The sequence below is a fragment of the Lonchura striata genome, chromosome 5 (assembly GCF_046129695.1).
Source record: "Lonchura striata isolate bLonStr1 chromosome 5, bLonStr1.mat, whole genome shotgun sequence".
In the NCBI taxonomy this organism is placed as follows: domain Eukaryota; kingdom Metazoa; phylum Chordata; class Aves; order Passeriformes; family Estrildidae; genus Lonchura; species Lonchura striata.
In genome coordinates, this window is record NC_134607.1 from 57238889 (window position 1) to 57254868 (window position 15980).

General features: G+C 42.3%; 1 protein-coding gene across 3 annotated transcripts in view; it reads right to left on the bottom strand.

Moving 5' to 3' along the window:
• GRIN2B (glutamate ionotropic receptor NMDA type subunit 2B) overlaps positions 1 to 15980 on the bottom strand; it is a 224606-nt gene that overhangs the window by 43901 nt on the left and 164725 nt on the right. For all 3 annotated transcript variants that reach the window (XM_021552888.3, XM_021552890.2, XM_021552889.3), the window contains exons 6-10: positions 6789 to 6997; positions 6301 to 6472; positions 5480 to 5633; positions 3821 to 3946; positions 832 to 1061 (exon numbers count right to left, since the gene is read on the bottom strand). In XM_021552888.3, coding sequence (XP_021408563.1) covers positions 832 to 1061; positions 3821 to 3946; positions 5480 to 5633; positions 6301 to 6472; positions 6789 to 6997 — 891 coding nt within the window. The remainder of the gene's footprint in view (positions 1 to 831; positions 1062 to 3820; positions 3947 to 5479; positions 5634 to 6300; positions 6473 to 6788; positions 6998 to 15980) is intronic.

The window sequence follows — 15980 nt, forward strand, 5'->3', positions numbered from 1 at the left end:
ATGTGTACAACCCGATGCTATTTGGCTGCCCTGCAATGGCACAACCCCTTAAGCAGCCCCAGTGACTGAGTAACAAGCTCAGCATGGGCAATTGAGCCTCACAATTCTCAATTCCTTGTGAGTAGCCTCACCACAAAACAAAAGCAAAGCAGTGCACAAAGCATTACACCCTCACGAGCCAAACAGTCCTACCCCGCATATATCAGCAATCTTCTCAAAATCCTCAAGCATTCAGAGTCCAGTAAAATCGAATGCTCTGCATGGACAAAATGCTGTGCAGATAAACAAGTCATTGAAATGCAGTCTGAACACAAAATGATTTCTTGTGGTAAGCCTCCACACACCTTGAAAAAACAACAGTATAACTTCAAATGCAAGCAATAGTAAATCATCAAAGGCACAGTGATTTACCCCCATGGACAGAACTTGTTTTCAGAATAAATTAACAGATCACATTTACTAGCCTAATGGCCAGCATTCCTACCCAAGACAAATTATTTAATTCTGAAAAAAACAGGTTACAGCCATTATACACATTGTCTCCAAAGCTCCATTAATTTGTTTTTTGCTGACAGTCAAGGTGTGGTTTGGGATCATGCAAGCAAGCACAGTTCAGTTCTGTCTATAATTCATTCCTGAAATGCTTAACACATGTAAAAGTGCAACTGAATACCAATGAAGAACAGTTGTGCTATTTAAACTAGGGTCTAAAGCTATGATGGTGTGACTCTGGAAACACCTGCCCACTTTCCTTGTGAAAGGAAAGAAGAGAGGGTAGAGCAGCCTATTCTGTGGAAAAGGCTGCTTTGAGGGTTTGGGTGGATACATTACCTTTTTGTCGCTCAAGCCAGACACCTGGTCCACATATTCCTCTTGGATCATGAAGGCAGCCAGGTTGGCAGTGTAGCTGGCCAGAAAGATGACAGCGAAGAAGGCCCACACCGACACCATGATCTTGCTAGTGGTACCCTTGGGATTCTGTACTGGCACAGAGTTGTTGAACACCAGCCCCCACAGCAGCCAGATAGCTTTGCCAATGGTGAAAGAGGGACCTCCTGGTTCTAGAGTGATTGAGAAACATGATCCCACAGTGAGCATCTGAGATTAAGTAGTCTGCATTTCCAGTCACATACACATCTTGATTTCAGAGTTAAGAGCAGAATCCATTCCCACTTGTGAGGTCAACATCTGCAGCTGCACTCCCCTAAATTTATGCTACCATGTCTCAGCTAAGTACAACCTGATTTTTTTTTTTAATGCCTTCATGTTTCTGTATTTTGCCTATCTCAGGGATTTACACTGAAACCTTATATGAGGGCATTTTTTTAAAATTTGATTGAAATATCTAATAGACCAAACATTTAATTTTGGAGTGACGTCCTCAAGGTCCCAGCATACATATGTGTAGAACATGGCTGTCTTTACTGTACTTGTAAAGGTATGATGAAGAGTACCATCTGAAATATCAGGGCTCTACAAATACTTTTGCATGAATGTTTCATTATTCAGTCTGTTGAAGATCCACAAACCAGAGAAGAACACAGCTTCCTCTCTCCATATTTTGTGTCTAAGGTACATAAGTATGTGTCACATAAGGTGACACATACTTGTTCCACCTTAAGAAAATCTGCAGGTCTGCCCTAGATAGCCCAGGAGCAGACCCAGTGTTTTAAAAGCTCCTATTTTCCCCTTATTCACTTTTCAGTGTAGAAGCTCACTCACACCCCAGAAGCCACGTGTGTTAATGAAGCACTAGATTTGAAAACATGTGAAATGGCACCTCTCTCCCAGCAATCTTGTACCCTCAGCACGTGCTGGTTCCATTAGTGGGAACCTAACCCAGAATTTCCTCAACTTGAGCACAAGAAGAGCTAAGAGGGAGAATGCCGATGTGATCACTCTTTGAACACTGAGAAGATCCTCTTAAGGATGAATGGAACAGTTCGAGCATCTGACCTTTCTGCAATGGTGCCAACCTGATCAGCATCCCATGCTTCATCTCCTCAGGCAGGCTGATTGGGTCCTAGTGCTGCTGCCTACAGTTAAGATTGACTCCAGCAAATAGCAAAAGGGAAGAAAGTTTTGACATGCCTCTCCAAACCACTTAGCAACAAATAGCATCAATCATCTGGAAACACTAACCGTGTTACCCTAAATACAGCTGAACAATGCAAGTGGCTCATTTTTTACCCAGGGAACTGCACGCCAAGTTTGGAGCAGAATCATCACCTGATAAAACTGGTGCATTAAATTCCAAGGAGATAAAGTTCCTAAGAGAAACATAGTTTGGCAGTCTTTGTCTTTTTACACACTGGAGTGGTATTTTTACATCCCTCCCTAACTAATGTGCCCTAAGATAAACAGGTGAAAGGCCTGAAAAACATCAGTGGGAATTGTACGGTGGAAGGAAATCTTGAGAAGTTCCCCTCTAAAAGCCTTCCTCTCTCCACTGATCACCTCACATGCTTCCAGAATTACTTTGTCAGACACAAACCAAGATTGTAATGGGAGATTCCAATTCAAAAGTCTTGATGTCCATAAAGAGAAAATGCAGGTGTTTGAGATATATTGACAGGGGTGTACTGTCATAGTTCAAATGCAGCCAAAGTAACATTAGCCAAAATCAGCATTGCAGTCTCTGCAGCAGATTTCTGTATCTTCATATTTCATCTCTCATGGATAATACCCATCTGATCATGCAATACTCTTCATAATTACTCAAAAATATTGATACTTGTAGCTGCAGTTGGGCTAACTTAACATGCCTGTACTAAATACTGCTTCCAGTTCCACATCTGTATTAATACCTCCTAAGAGACTCGGGTTTCTCAGTACTTGTGCCCACAGATCCATGCAATTATGATCAGGTGCCATAAAGGCCCTCCATAGCTCTATATTAAGAGACAAGTTCTCCACTTCCTTGTGTATGTGGTTCTGCCTGCATTCTCATTAACACTTTTTATTTTCACTCCTCTCTAATTTGATGGCATAAATTCACTCAAAGTACTAGACTTGGGAGCAAATGAGTGCATTTTCCAGTATCTGTCTCTCTCCCACTATTCTGTATGAACCAATAAATCCAGAAAGGTTTGAAGGGCTGATTCACTGGGTGGTGAAGATATGCAGATGACAGAAGACTCAACTTGCTAATTGTTTTCATGTCAATAAGAGGAAAAAGGCTGTATCTTAGGAAGGACAGACAGCCTTTCTTTAATTCATCTGGCTGCCTTCTGAAGATCAGAACCAAAGAAATTGATAACTTGCTTGGTCCCAACTTTTCTGCTACCCTTGAAAAATAATTCTTTACCCACTCCCAAGAAAATGAGTTTCCCAATCTCTCAGTTGGTCTTAGAAAGCCAGAAAGGCATGGAAGGACCTGACCAGGTGACAGATGTGGATTCTGGAGGACATAGCACTATGCCAGGAGGCCAGCAGAGTGGCTTGCTCTGCAGGGAGATGTAGCACTGAAGGATGGATTGACAGTGCTGAGCCCTGTGATTGCCTCAGAGTGCAGCATTGTAGGCCCTGCCAGCACTGGCTACTGGGGCCCATTTTCTTTCAATGAGAAACAGGTTGGAGCTGGTATGTGCTTTAGACATGAAAGGCGACACAGCCCCGTCTCTCATGCCAAGCAAATTATCCATTATACACATCTGCTCTCTTCACAGCCTTTTTTCCGCCTCCATCCCTGGCCTCTTCAGCCTGAATGCAGAGCTCAGAGTGGGCTAGATCCGTATCGCTTTCAAGGCAAAGAACACCCCAACAAAAAAACAGAGACTGGAAACCAGAGGGGATCATAGCAAGAAACAGCTCCTCTTACCTCTGCCATCAGCAAGGCACCGATTATAGCCCACAGGGCTGAAGTACTCAAAGACAAAGACAGCCACCGCAGAGATGATAAGCAGCATCACAAACATCATCACCCATACGTCAGCACTGAAAGGTTCTGGAGAGGAAGAGAAAACCATGGTGAAATGTGATAACACCTCACCTCCTTTGCTCTCCAGAGAAGCTCAGTGTGGGGCAAACTGGGCTGGGGAAAAACAGAAGTTAAAACAAAGTCTCCAACCTGATTCTGAAAAACTTCTTGAACTGGAAAATTTGAAGTTTCTGTCTCTGTAATGACTGCATTCCATCGTACTGTTACATTTGTGACACATGGCTCCATCTGGAACCACACATAGCCGTTGTGGAATGCATTGATAAAATAAAACACATTGATAAAAGATTGTTCCCAGGAAGTCCTCCAGCACCATCTGGAGAGAGTGGGGAAAATCAGGCAGAACTGGCAGAGTTCCAGACAAGCATCCAACTTTCAAGATGTTATCAAGCCAAAGAGCATCTCCAAATTTCTAAGGTTCAGCCATAATGACAGTAGGTTTTTTAGTATTCCATCCCTCTTGCAATGGGAACACTGGCTCATTCTAGAAATGTTAGTGTTCAGGTTCTGCGAGTATTTGATCTCTACCAAGTTTTCTCCTTCTCCCAGCCTGAACAGAAAAAGATAGGACTGAACCAGATCAAAGAAACAAAGAACTTTGCTCCTTTGCTAATATTGCAACTTCAGTTAAATTGCAGCTTAGAATTTTGGAGATGACTTCAGTGTTGCTTTTACATACCCCAGCAATATTGGTGGACTTGCTAAGGGAAAAAAATCCTGAAGAGTTGATAGCCATGAAACTCATATTTAAAAAGGTCTGGGGAAATTTCATTACCCATAAAAAAGTCTTTCTGTCTGTGAATGTTCTCAGGACTCTGGCAGAGAGCAGACAGTAATTACATAACGCATATACTGTGTTTGCGGCATCATAAAGCATTTTATAAAGCCAAATAGTAGACGCTAGGAAGACACAAATGTCTCGGGGAAATGCAATATCATTTCCGTATTCTCTGATCACCCTCCATTGCTGAAGGACATTAGAAATGCCTTTATTGTAAGACACAGTGTCAGCACAAAACCGATGGCTCAACTGTTCTTGAAAAGCTCTATTAGTTCTCTAATTTCTACTAGGTGTCAAGGGAGGGCCAAGTTAACAACATCTTTACAAATAATGTCTCTCAATGTGCAACAATTTATTGCCAATTGCTATCACTAAGTATTACGGTATCCCAGCTATAAGGTTTGAATCAATTTTCTTCTGGCCTACACTCCTTGAACATACTATTAGTTGAGTCACTAGGAAACCACATGCTGCAGTGTATGTGACAACTCTGAGTGAGCCCAATTTTTCTAGGATTAGGCATACAATTGCTGAAAAATGCCTTGGCTTGAAACTCATAGGCAGTGCCTATTTGCATTTGCATTTGCCTGGATTTTGCTTGCCTGCGATTCAGTTCTAAAACATCACAGTATATTTTTATACACCTGTCCCACAGGTACTCCCAAAAAAGAGCTTTCAGGCCAAGAATCACAAGCAACCTTCACCTAATTTTTTTTATAATCACTGGATGAAGTTTTAATTTTAGATTGAAACAATACCTAAGAAGGCAGAAGGTGAGACCGTTCCATTGCTACGTGACACCATGACACTGATTCCCGTCTCAATGAAGGGCACAGAGAAATCCACCACTTCTGAACGTTCCTCATTAATGGTGAGGGATCCCACAGCCATATAGGCCCGTTTGGTGACAACCTGGAGGAAGAAAAGAAGAGATCACACACAGATACGAGGCAGCCCTCAAGCACCACAGTCAAGCCCGTTCTCATCTTCCTGTCTCCCAACACAATCCTTTTACTCCTGTAATCCCATTCCCTATATTGTTTGTAAAATCTCTCCTTTCTAATCTTTCATCAGGACACTTTCTTCTTTCAGAAAACCTATAGACATTAATCTTCTCCTCAAAGCTGGTATGTGTACAAAAAATAAATCCACAGAGGTCTTAGGATAAACACATCATCCACAGAGAAGACGCCTTATCTCATTTTTCTGTCCTTGCTTTATCCTCCCTCTAACACTGCAAAGTCTTATTTCATTCTTTATTCACCTTATATACAACCTAAGCATAATCTAGGTTGCAGCAACCATGGTGAATGGATATCTGCCTCTTTCTAAGACTGTGTAGGCCAAATTTGTGAGACCATAGAGAGTAAAAATTAATGATCAGACAAGAAAGGTTGTCATGGTCGGAGTGTCAGAGCAGATTAATTCACTCAGTGCCAAGAAAGAATCAGGTCAGTCACTTCTGGAGTCACCTCTGTTCTTGCTTCAGAAGTAGACCAAATAATGATGGCAGACTAGACCTGACCCACATCACCCAGCCCAGGGTTGAAGCCCACCAAGCCCTCTCTTTGCTGCTGACCTCTCCAATCATTCCATTCCATGTCCCATTGATCTTTTTTCCATGCTTGCCATTAGTCACCAAGTAGAGGTCATAGGTAAACTTGACAGACTTTGAGATTTTCTTGAGGATGTCTATGCAGAACCCCTTGCAACATTTCTTCATGTAATCTGGCTCCTCATCTGTTTTATTCCTGAACAATCACAATAATAATGGGTTAAAGGACTGGGAGAAACACCTGTAATTCCCCTCTGTTATCAGTTTGCATTCTCCCTCCCAGTATATAATGTGGACAATTTATATTGTGCTATCCGTGCTGGAGGGGAAGTGACATACTGCAATGATTTGCCTAAAGGAACCCATCATAAGTGGACATGGGACAGGCTGGGCAAATGGAGGTGATTTTCTGAAAAGGATTATAGATTATGATGGTATTGGCCCAACAGACACTTTACATTCTGCTGAGAACAAAGAGCCCCAGATGAGCAGAAGAATACAGGGGAACATACTCTGTCACGATGCGTTTCTGGCAAGGGACCGTGTTCCTCATGCAGGTGCCACTTAGGGGGTCCACATTCTCCACAATGACAAATGGTGCCTCTTCCAAGGTCACGATACTCAGGTGATCATCCTCGCGTTCCTCAGAGTCAGGATACAGTTCAAAGCGTGGCCACACGTAATACTTCATCTGCAACTTTTTTTCCTTCCATTTCCCCACCTGTGGAGACACAAACCACAGAAGATAGACTTCTCATTGTCCCATCCCTTTGCATCAACCACAGCTATTGCAGGACTGGGGAAGAGGACCATTGTGGAGTACCCAAACTCATGACTCATGTAAGATGGAAACATTTCTGGGGAGAAGGCTCTGAGTGAGTGGATTCAAAGGGGAAGCGCAGAACAAGAAATATCTCTGAGCTGTCTCATCTCTGTGATGGTCTCACCTTCTGGGAGAGTGAGTGGATTACCACAGGAATACTGTAATTGTGGTTACACAGGCTTATGTCTTTCAACATTTTCAGCCAAACAACAGGAACACAATTACTTGGTTACATACCTTAGCTGGAAAAAAGTAATTGTTTTATGCTTCTGATGCATGAAAATTAATACCAAAGAGTATCTATGATGTTTTTTAAATCTTGCTATTTTTCTCTAATTCTCATAACTTCCATAAATTTCTATTGCAATTTCAGAACATTTAATTTTCCATTACCTAAGTGAATAGAGATCATATCTTCAGTAGTCAAAAAAGGAGGTGGGACTCAATTATCTTATATCTACTGCTAAGAATGAAAGCTGTTTAGGAGCCACTGCAGTCCTTAAAGAGACAATACATGCAAGCTCACCGACTGACCAGGCAGACCATTTCTTGCAAAAAAAAATCTGGGAAAAGAGAATACTTGAACATCAACTGTACTTTCAACTATCAAAGTCTCGCCTTTGTTCTCAATTCCCCCTCCCACCATCACAGTTGACAGTAATTAGCACCTTGGCTGGCAACCAAAGCTGAGAGGGTGAAGAAGCTAACTGGGCTTTAGAAGAAGCTTTCCTGCATGATCCTCAAAGCAAGTCCTCCAGGCCAGGACTGAGACATGCTGACTTGATGGCAGAGGCAGTGTGGGTGTGTGGGAAGCTTGCATGACTGCTCTCAGTGGTGTACCTGCTTGGTGGTTAAACAGAAAAGCTTAATTCCACTCCAATACAACACCCCTCCCACCACCTCCAAATTTCAGCCATTTATTTATTGAAATGACAGAATGGGAGGGAGAAACATTTATTAAAGGCCCATTAGGTGTCAGTGGATAATCTGTGAAACTCAAAGCCCAGCTGGGGTTTGGCATTTGAGAGTATCTAGAATTCACATAAAACACTTGTCACCTTCAAAACAAACAAACACTTCATCTGGCCATGAAAGAAAAATCCACTCTGAGGGCTTGTGGAGGGGGAAGAAAGAAGGAATCACCCAGAAACAGCAGTTTCCACAACCACCCTCTCTGTGCAGGGTGAACACAGCACCCCAGTGAGCACAAAACAGGAAGATTGTAAAAAGATGGGCAGCTGGTCTTGCCTTTTCAAAGGCAAAGAATGCTAAGGAGAGCTTGCCCATAATGTCCCCTCCACCAATGGAGATGCTCTGTACTCATGCTAATATCTAAGCCTGGATGTGGAAAGTGAATTTCTAAGGGAGCATAGACTCATATGCTTATCCGAGAGTGTGCTCAGCCCTGGACTTCCCACTCATTCACCAAGCAGGTCAATTTATCCTCATCTGAGCCAGAGATTTCTGCAGTGCTACTTTAGCTCTCAAGTATCTGAGCTCAAATCCCCAAAAGTAGTAACTGCCACACAGGGCTCAGCAGGGACCAGTGATTAAGATGCTGCACAGAACAGCCCAGTTTTCAGCTCAGTAACATTAATTTATCATAGAAATAAGTGGCTGATGAAAGAGACATCTCGCAGAATCTCAGCAGCGCTTAGGGTATCTCAGCAACAGGCATGATATAACCCCTTACGTGATAAATTAGATCAGATAGGCAAACCCAACCCATAATTACCCATAAGTTCTCTGGGACAGAAAGGGGAGTTCATAAGGCTGTGTGCCAGACATGTCTCACAGTGTTGTACTACATCGAAACATTATGAAATTAGGATAACAATGACAGCATTGCCACAGTCTTCTGTGCACTAAATCACCTCACCTGCAAATACAGTAGTACACATCCATTCCTTATTATCCCAGTAAAATCATTCTAAATTGTCCAAAGAGGAAGAAAACAGGAGGTAAGTAAATGTTCTGACCTAAATCTCCAAATCAACTATAGATTGTCTCGAAAATATGTGCAAATGTTACATTTTATTGCTAACCTGAGCAATCAGACATGCCATATAACTCCATACATGTACAGATATGAATAAGAAAAATCAGAAAAATCATAGTGAATTAAAAGAGGACAGATTTCTTTACATGCTTATGCATGCAAAGGTCAAATATATTTGCACATAGTTAAAGAAGGATGGGCATAAGCAACACGTGGGCAATGAGAAACACCACATATACAGAGGATGGAGACAATGCAAGATAAAGAATACACAAATGTGTATCGTATGGTAGATAATCTAACATAAGAGGGAAGGAGCAATTCACTGCAGGGACAGAAGTTAGCAGAATTAAATGTCACGTATTTGTCCAGGTAAAGATGGCTATGCCTAAAGAATATAACCTACCAAGCTGTGCAGAGCAGAGCAAGGCATTTCTGAAGTCTCAGGGTACTTTGTATTAACAGCCTATGAACTGTTATTACTTGGATTCTGATGAGTGCTTTCCTCAGCAAAAAGAGGAAAAATAAACTATCTCAGCCATCCTTCATATTGGTCACCCTGCAGTTTCAAGATCTGTTGGGTGTTCTCCAATCAGTCCAGTCATCCAAACTCCCACTAGGAGCCCTGAAAGGTCACAGAATCAGTAAAAGTAAAGATACTAGGCATTTATTAAAACTCCTTTCTAATCATATTCTCCAATCCCTATGTAATGTTACTTTATGCCAGGACACAGCACCTAAGCAACAGAATTTCACCTTAACTGCCCCTTGCTCTATCTGATCTTGTCAAGAAAGTAAAGTCACTTTGGCTTGGAGGTGAATTTGGAGGTGTTGAGGGAGGGGAGTAGCTAACTTTTATAAATAGGATCTTAAATATAAGATCCTATTTTGGATAACAAGACTGGAAGTAGAAGTCCAACACATTTGCAAAGAAAGAAAGGGAGAATTATTGTAGAACAGAAAGGTAATCACATATGCTATTTGTTTGTCTAAGCGTATAAGTTATCCCATGCAGACAAAAGGCAAGATTGCCTATGCAAGGGGAAAACAAGTAGGAGCCTTCTGAAAGCCTTCCAGCCAGCTGGCAAACTGCCTTAACCGCGGTATAATGCAGCCAGAATAAAAGAGTTCTGCAGTATGTTAATGCGCATCTTTAATGAAAGGTGCATCACATTAGTTCCTTGAAACTAATTCTTAACAGAGGCTTTTCTCTCCTCCCAAGGGAAGCTAAGGCTTGTCACAGCCATTTGTGGCAGATGTTTCTCTAACCTGTCCCTACACTGACAGAGAGTGTGGTCACCACAAGCAATCTATTCCAGTGCCTATATATCCTTCCCATTAAAAAGTGAGGTTTTTCTCCTGATGTTTAACCTAAATCTTCTTGCTGTATTTCCTTATTCTCCTACATGTGCTCTTTTCAGTGTTATCAGGTCAGTAAGATATTTTTAACAGAGAGGAGCTGATACTCTCATTCAGTGTTTATCTTATAAAGCTCCATTGGCAAGAGCATCCATCTGTTCAAATGACCAGCATCCAGTCTCACCATTTACAAAGTCCTTACCTGGATGGGTAGTATGGACAAGTACAAGCTACCCCCATGATTTTCCAAAATCATCTGTTCCAACAAAGGCAGAAGTAAATTCCTGAGTTCCTCCTAATATGGCAAGGTAGAACTTCAAAACACAAGAGCATCTCGAAAGACTTATAACTACTGTCAACAGGTGGAAAACTAAAATCTCCTAAAAATTTGGTTTCCAAGGGCTAGGCACAATAATTCAGTTCCAAATTAAACCAGAAATGTTCAGATATGTTTCTTAGGCAAGCTACTCAGCTGCATTGCACGGGTATTTGGAGTGGAGGTTCAGGAGAGAGCCTGAACTTTTAGGCGCTTGTTTTTCAGCAGGCTGGAGTAAAACTAGCTAGATGAAGTCTTCTGAAAGCTACTATTTTATTCAGGCTCCTGATTGCACTATGCCTTGCACCACTCTCTTTTCATTTACAATCTTATCTCAATTCCTGCTCTCACTCTTCCCTGTCCCTCCCATCTCCACCCCGCTATAGAAGAAATGCAAAAGGAACAAAAGGGATTTGGTTTCATCTGCAGAATAAAAAAAAGACCATTCCAAACTCACTTAGGACTTAAACTGCTTTCTGCATTTTCCCAAAAGCTCAATGTTTCCTCCCTTATTATTGATTCTTTTATTTCTTTTTCCCCAAGAGCTAAGGAGTTTATTCATTCCAGTGGGGAAGCACTAAAGCAACAGAGAGCGTGAATTAGGAGGCAGAAATTCCCTATTCCGTGAAGAATCTCTGTAACCCCATCTGCACCCTTATTGCTCCATATTGGGTAAAACTGAGATAATGCCATTTTCTTACATCTGGGGTGCACTGGGTAGATGAATAGAGAAAAGGCCATGAAACTCACAGATACTGTAGAAGTGAGGAGACACATACACCTGTGTCAAGAGCTAGATGAGGGAACATATACAGCATGTATCTATGAATGGTATAAATGTATAAATGTATAAATGTGAAAACTTCCTGTCTGTAATATTTGGAAGTATATTACATAACTTTTACATCTGAATTAAATATATGAAAAATGGAAGATGAAATATAGAAAAGGTAAAGGTAGGATATTGGACAAGGAGCAGAAAATAGGACTGTTATTGGTAATATAGCTGATGGAGAAGCATACCTAACTCCTCTGGGAAGCAGGGCAAGTCCAAGGAGAAATAAGATTCTTATCAGTAGAATTGGTACAGATCCTGAATGAGGACATGGGAAAACCAGAACAACTGGGCAGGACCTGAAAAGGGGTACTCTAGAAGGACCATAGAAATAGCAGTTATAACTGGGACACTGCCAATGGAAGCAGGAATTAGTCAGGGTACATAAAATAGAGGTAGATGTAGGGAATGTTGTTGTAACCTTAATACTGCAGTAGACTCTGAAGAAATAAATCATGCATAAATAAAGTAGAATCATTCTAGATTGAAATAGGTTTTGGAACGCTGGTGCAAGATATTCCATGAGGGCCGAACTACTGTAGCTCCACAGGCTCGGCTTTCAATCTAGATGGAGATGTCATTACTGTTTCTAAAGAGAAATTTTATCAGGAACTAAGTTATTATGGAAGTATTTAGCTTCACAGAGATTAGATGAAGAACAAATGCAAATTTTCACAGCAGCACCTTGATGTTTCTTTTTCTGGATCTGATAGCTGGCATATTTCTTTACCCCAAAATTACTCAACAAGCATTAGGTCGTGATGGTTTACACTCAGCTTGGGCAAAGCAGCAAGGAACCTTACAGAAAAGCTAGTTATCAGAAATAACTTTGGATTGAGCGATTAGGGGAACAGAGAGCCTGTCTTAAAGACAGAGATTAAAAAGCTTGTCTAACCTAGATAAATGAAAGGCAAGAGGGGATATGACTGCTCTGTATAAATAAAGGGGGGACAGATACACAAGGGAGAAAAGAAAGTGATTTTTAAGCAGGAAAATCAATGCTAGTAAAAGAACAACTGATTGTAAGGAAATTTGCCTTGAAAATAAGATAGATTTTAACCATCAGAGGGGGAAGTTCTGAAACAGCTGCCCAAAAGTAGCTGTGAAAGTAACTAAAATAGGGTCAAGAAGAAGCACAACTGGTTTGTATAGGGCTATATTATTTTGCTGTCTAGAGCAGAGGGATGGGACCAGATGAGCCTTTCCAGTCCAGTGACTCTAAGTAAGCAGAAGCAAGAGGAGGAATTCCACTGTCAAAAGCCTTTCCCCCTCAATTTTCCCATCTGCAAATGTCAAGACTCAGTCTTAATCATCGTATCTCTGTCCCCCAGCTAACCCACATGAGCACAAAAACCCATGCAAATAATACCTCCAACTCCTTCTCCTACTTCCCTCATTCAGCAGTAACACCTTCTCTAGTGCCCTAAGAATAAAACATTCCTCTTAGCCTTCACCCAAGCTGGCTAAGTTACGACTCTCAGATTTACAGTACTGACATCACACCCACTACCAAACGTATCATTCCTGTGATGCTACAGGTTTGTATCCTCACACAGGCTGGCCTACAGCAGGTGGAAAAGAGATGCCACAAAGAGCAAAAATCCCCTGTTTACAGACACTCTGAGGTGATTAATTAACCACATCAGCCAAAGCAGACAAGAAATGGTTGTGAATGCTCCACATGCAAAATTAATTAACACAAAAACAACACTCCTTCCTGAACCTTAAGTTCACCTTCCACAACCACCTGGGGAAGGATGCTTTCTTGACTGCACCTGCAGAAGCAGGAATTGCTTCTAATAGCCTTTCAATTAAAATGTAGGCTGCAGAAGATGGTGTGATTTTCTCCCTTCTATATTTATACAGCACCTAGCATATGCCAGAAGGAGAGAGGCTGAGCTTAGAATACAGACAGGGTGAGGTACTTGCTCCTGCTTTACAACTCATTCGGGGAATAAAAGCTCTTTGCAGAAACACGGTCTTCCATCTCACTGAGGCCTGGAATTTACACAACTCTTGCCATTTTTGCTGAAACATTTCTTTCCTGGTGCATTTACATGCCTTTTGCAGTTGCTAAGGTCCTGTCCCCTGCCATGATTAGCCAGAGAAGGTTAATGAGGTATACTTTGAGCACTTTTGACTTCTGCAAAGGCAATGAACTATGGGGCTCCACTGGTGTCACAAAAAGGTCAGAGCTGTGAGAATGCCAAAGAGTTTGCTTTGCTAAATCATTCCTCCAAACCAGAAGGCACCATGAATTCAATACAGGTATAAAACTAGCCCCTCTGGGAGATGATGGTGTTCTTGACACATTAACTTGGTATGCCAGAAAGTGGTTCATCCAGGCAAGGCTGGCTCGAGCTGGGGGAGTAGGGACGCCAGGGGGCCATAGTTATTCAAGGACCTCAGTGCTACCTGATGTATACACAAATACAGACTGCAATCAGCACAGGCATAAATAGGAGACATGAGGAGAGAGGAAGCTATTAATGGTAGCAGGGGCTATGATCTGAGTAGGCTGGAAAATGTAACTAAGCTTCTAGCAGGGGCAAATCAGGTGTTAGGACTTGGGAAGAAGAATTAGAACAAAATTTATATCTTAAAAAATACTGCAAACTGACTACCATCCAACATAACCCACCTTCAGCTAACACGCAGTGACAGCACCTGCCTCAGACTCTTACTTAATAGTGTAGTATACTTAGAGCCATCATGCCCTTCTGAAATGACTGTGTGAGGTCAGGGGAGCTTAATAAATGTCCCAAATTCCAGCAAGATCAGTCTTTTCTGATTCTGGTATGGTAAATAAAATCTAAAATTGGGGAGCTTATACTGTCCATATAATTTCTCATCTAAGGTCAAAGACAGTTTCACCTTCAGCATCTCTACTGCTCTCCTTTGCAGAACTGTGAGGCAGGGGAAAATGCAGCAGGGGTACTGTAAGATTGCATGTTTTGTGTCCCAGGCGGCTCAGGAGTCACAAAGGCTTTAAAGAAAATGTATTTTTATGTGCATGTATAGGCATCTAAATGCTTTATGTAAGCATTTTGCAGTCTCGAGGAGTGCATCCGCATTGTGCAGGTGTGTGTCTGCATCCAGTACGTGTCCATGCATGTAATGCCCTACCTAATGATTTTTCCCCTTGGCTTTCCCTGTTGAGTTCTGGGTTTGAGTTTCATTTTGCTGAGCTTTCATTTATTTCACTCAGATTTTTTTTTTTCCCCCTAAAGCATGTTACACAGAGGGAGGGAAGCTTGCCAATTCACTCTGCAGTCTGGGAGACAGTTTAGATCTTTGGCTGCTAAGTGGGTCCGATACAGTGGTATACAAAACCCTGACATGTGTGCAGTGACACCTACTCTTTACACTGATTGAACATCTCTCCCAGAATCTCTTGGGATCTGAAGCTGAAGGATATTCAAAAATGCAGATGCAGAAGAAGGCCAAAGTCATTCCCTTGTGCTGAGAAAAGCTAAATGTTGAAGCCAGCCCCAGCAGGGTAAGGAGAGGAAAGAATATAAAGAGAGAGAGGGAGAGTTACCTAAATCTCACTTTTTTCTGTGCAAACAAGACTAAAGGCACTGTTTGAAAAGCACCTCTAAGAATATCAGAGAGAGATCCTTTACCTTTCAGTGGGGGGGTATCACCGTAGATGAAACACCTCTGCACCCCACGCAGAGCAGCCAGAGCCCCTGCTCTCTGCCTGGCAGCCCCACATTGCCCCTGTGCAGAGGTGCATGCCTGCCAAGAGCAGCACTGGCATGGCTGCACATACACCCCTCTGGCAGAGAGATACAGGGTGCTCAGCTCTCCTCTCACTGCTGGAAAGTGGAGGATCAAACCTCTTACAGAGGAATAACTGCACATGTTGGGAGCCAGATTCCAGGGAAACCAGTTACAAACCACAAGTCACTGTTTCTTTCTTCTCTCACCACTGACAGCACTGGGCTGCTGATTGCAAATGCTGTCCTCATCAGCAGATCACCCCTTGTCTGGATCCTGGGTCTAGATTCACACTGGCATAGCCACAGCCAGCCCCACTACCTCCAAATCTTCAGGATGCACTTCTGCAGCACCCCTCACCCTGGCACACTGCAGGAAGTCTTGTGCAGTGCACCAGGGCCATCTCAAGAGGCAGCCAACTGAAACACTGTTCCAAGTTGTCACCAGACCTCTAAACTGAGTTAAAACAACAGGTCTGCCCTGCATCCTGGTTCTCTGCCAGTACTCTTTTCCTGGCTTTGCAAAGAGACGGGATGGGAGGCAAAGCTGTGGGATAGGAGCAACCTTGTAAGACATGGGAAAGGAGAAAAAAAAGCCACCTTGCTGCTCTCCCTCTATCCCGTGGGTGGTTAAAGGGGGCTGCTCATGG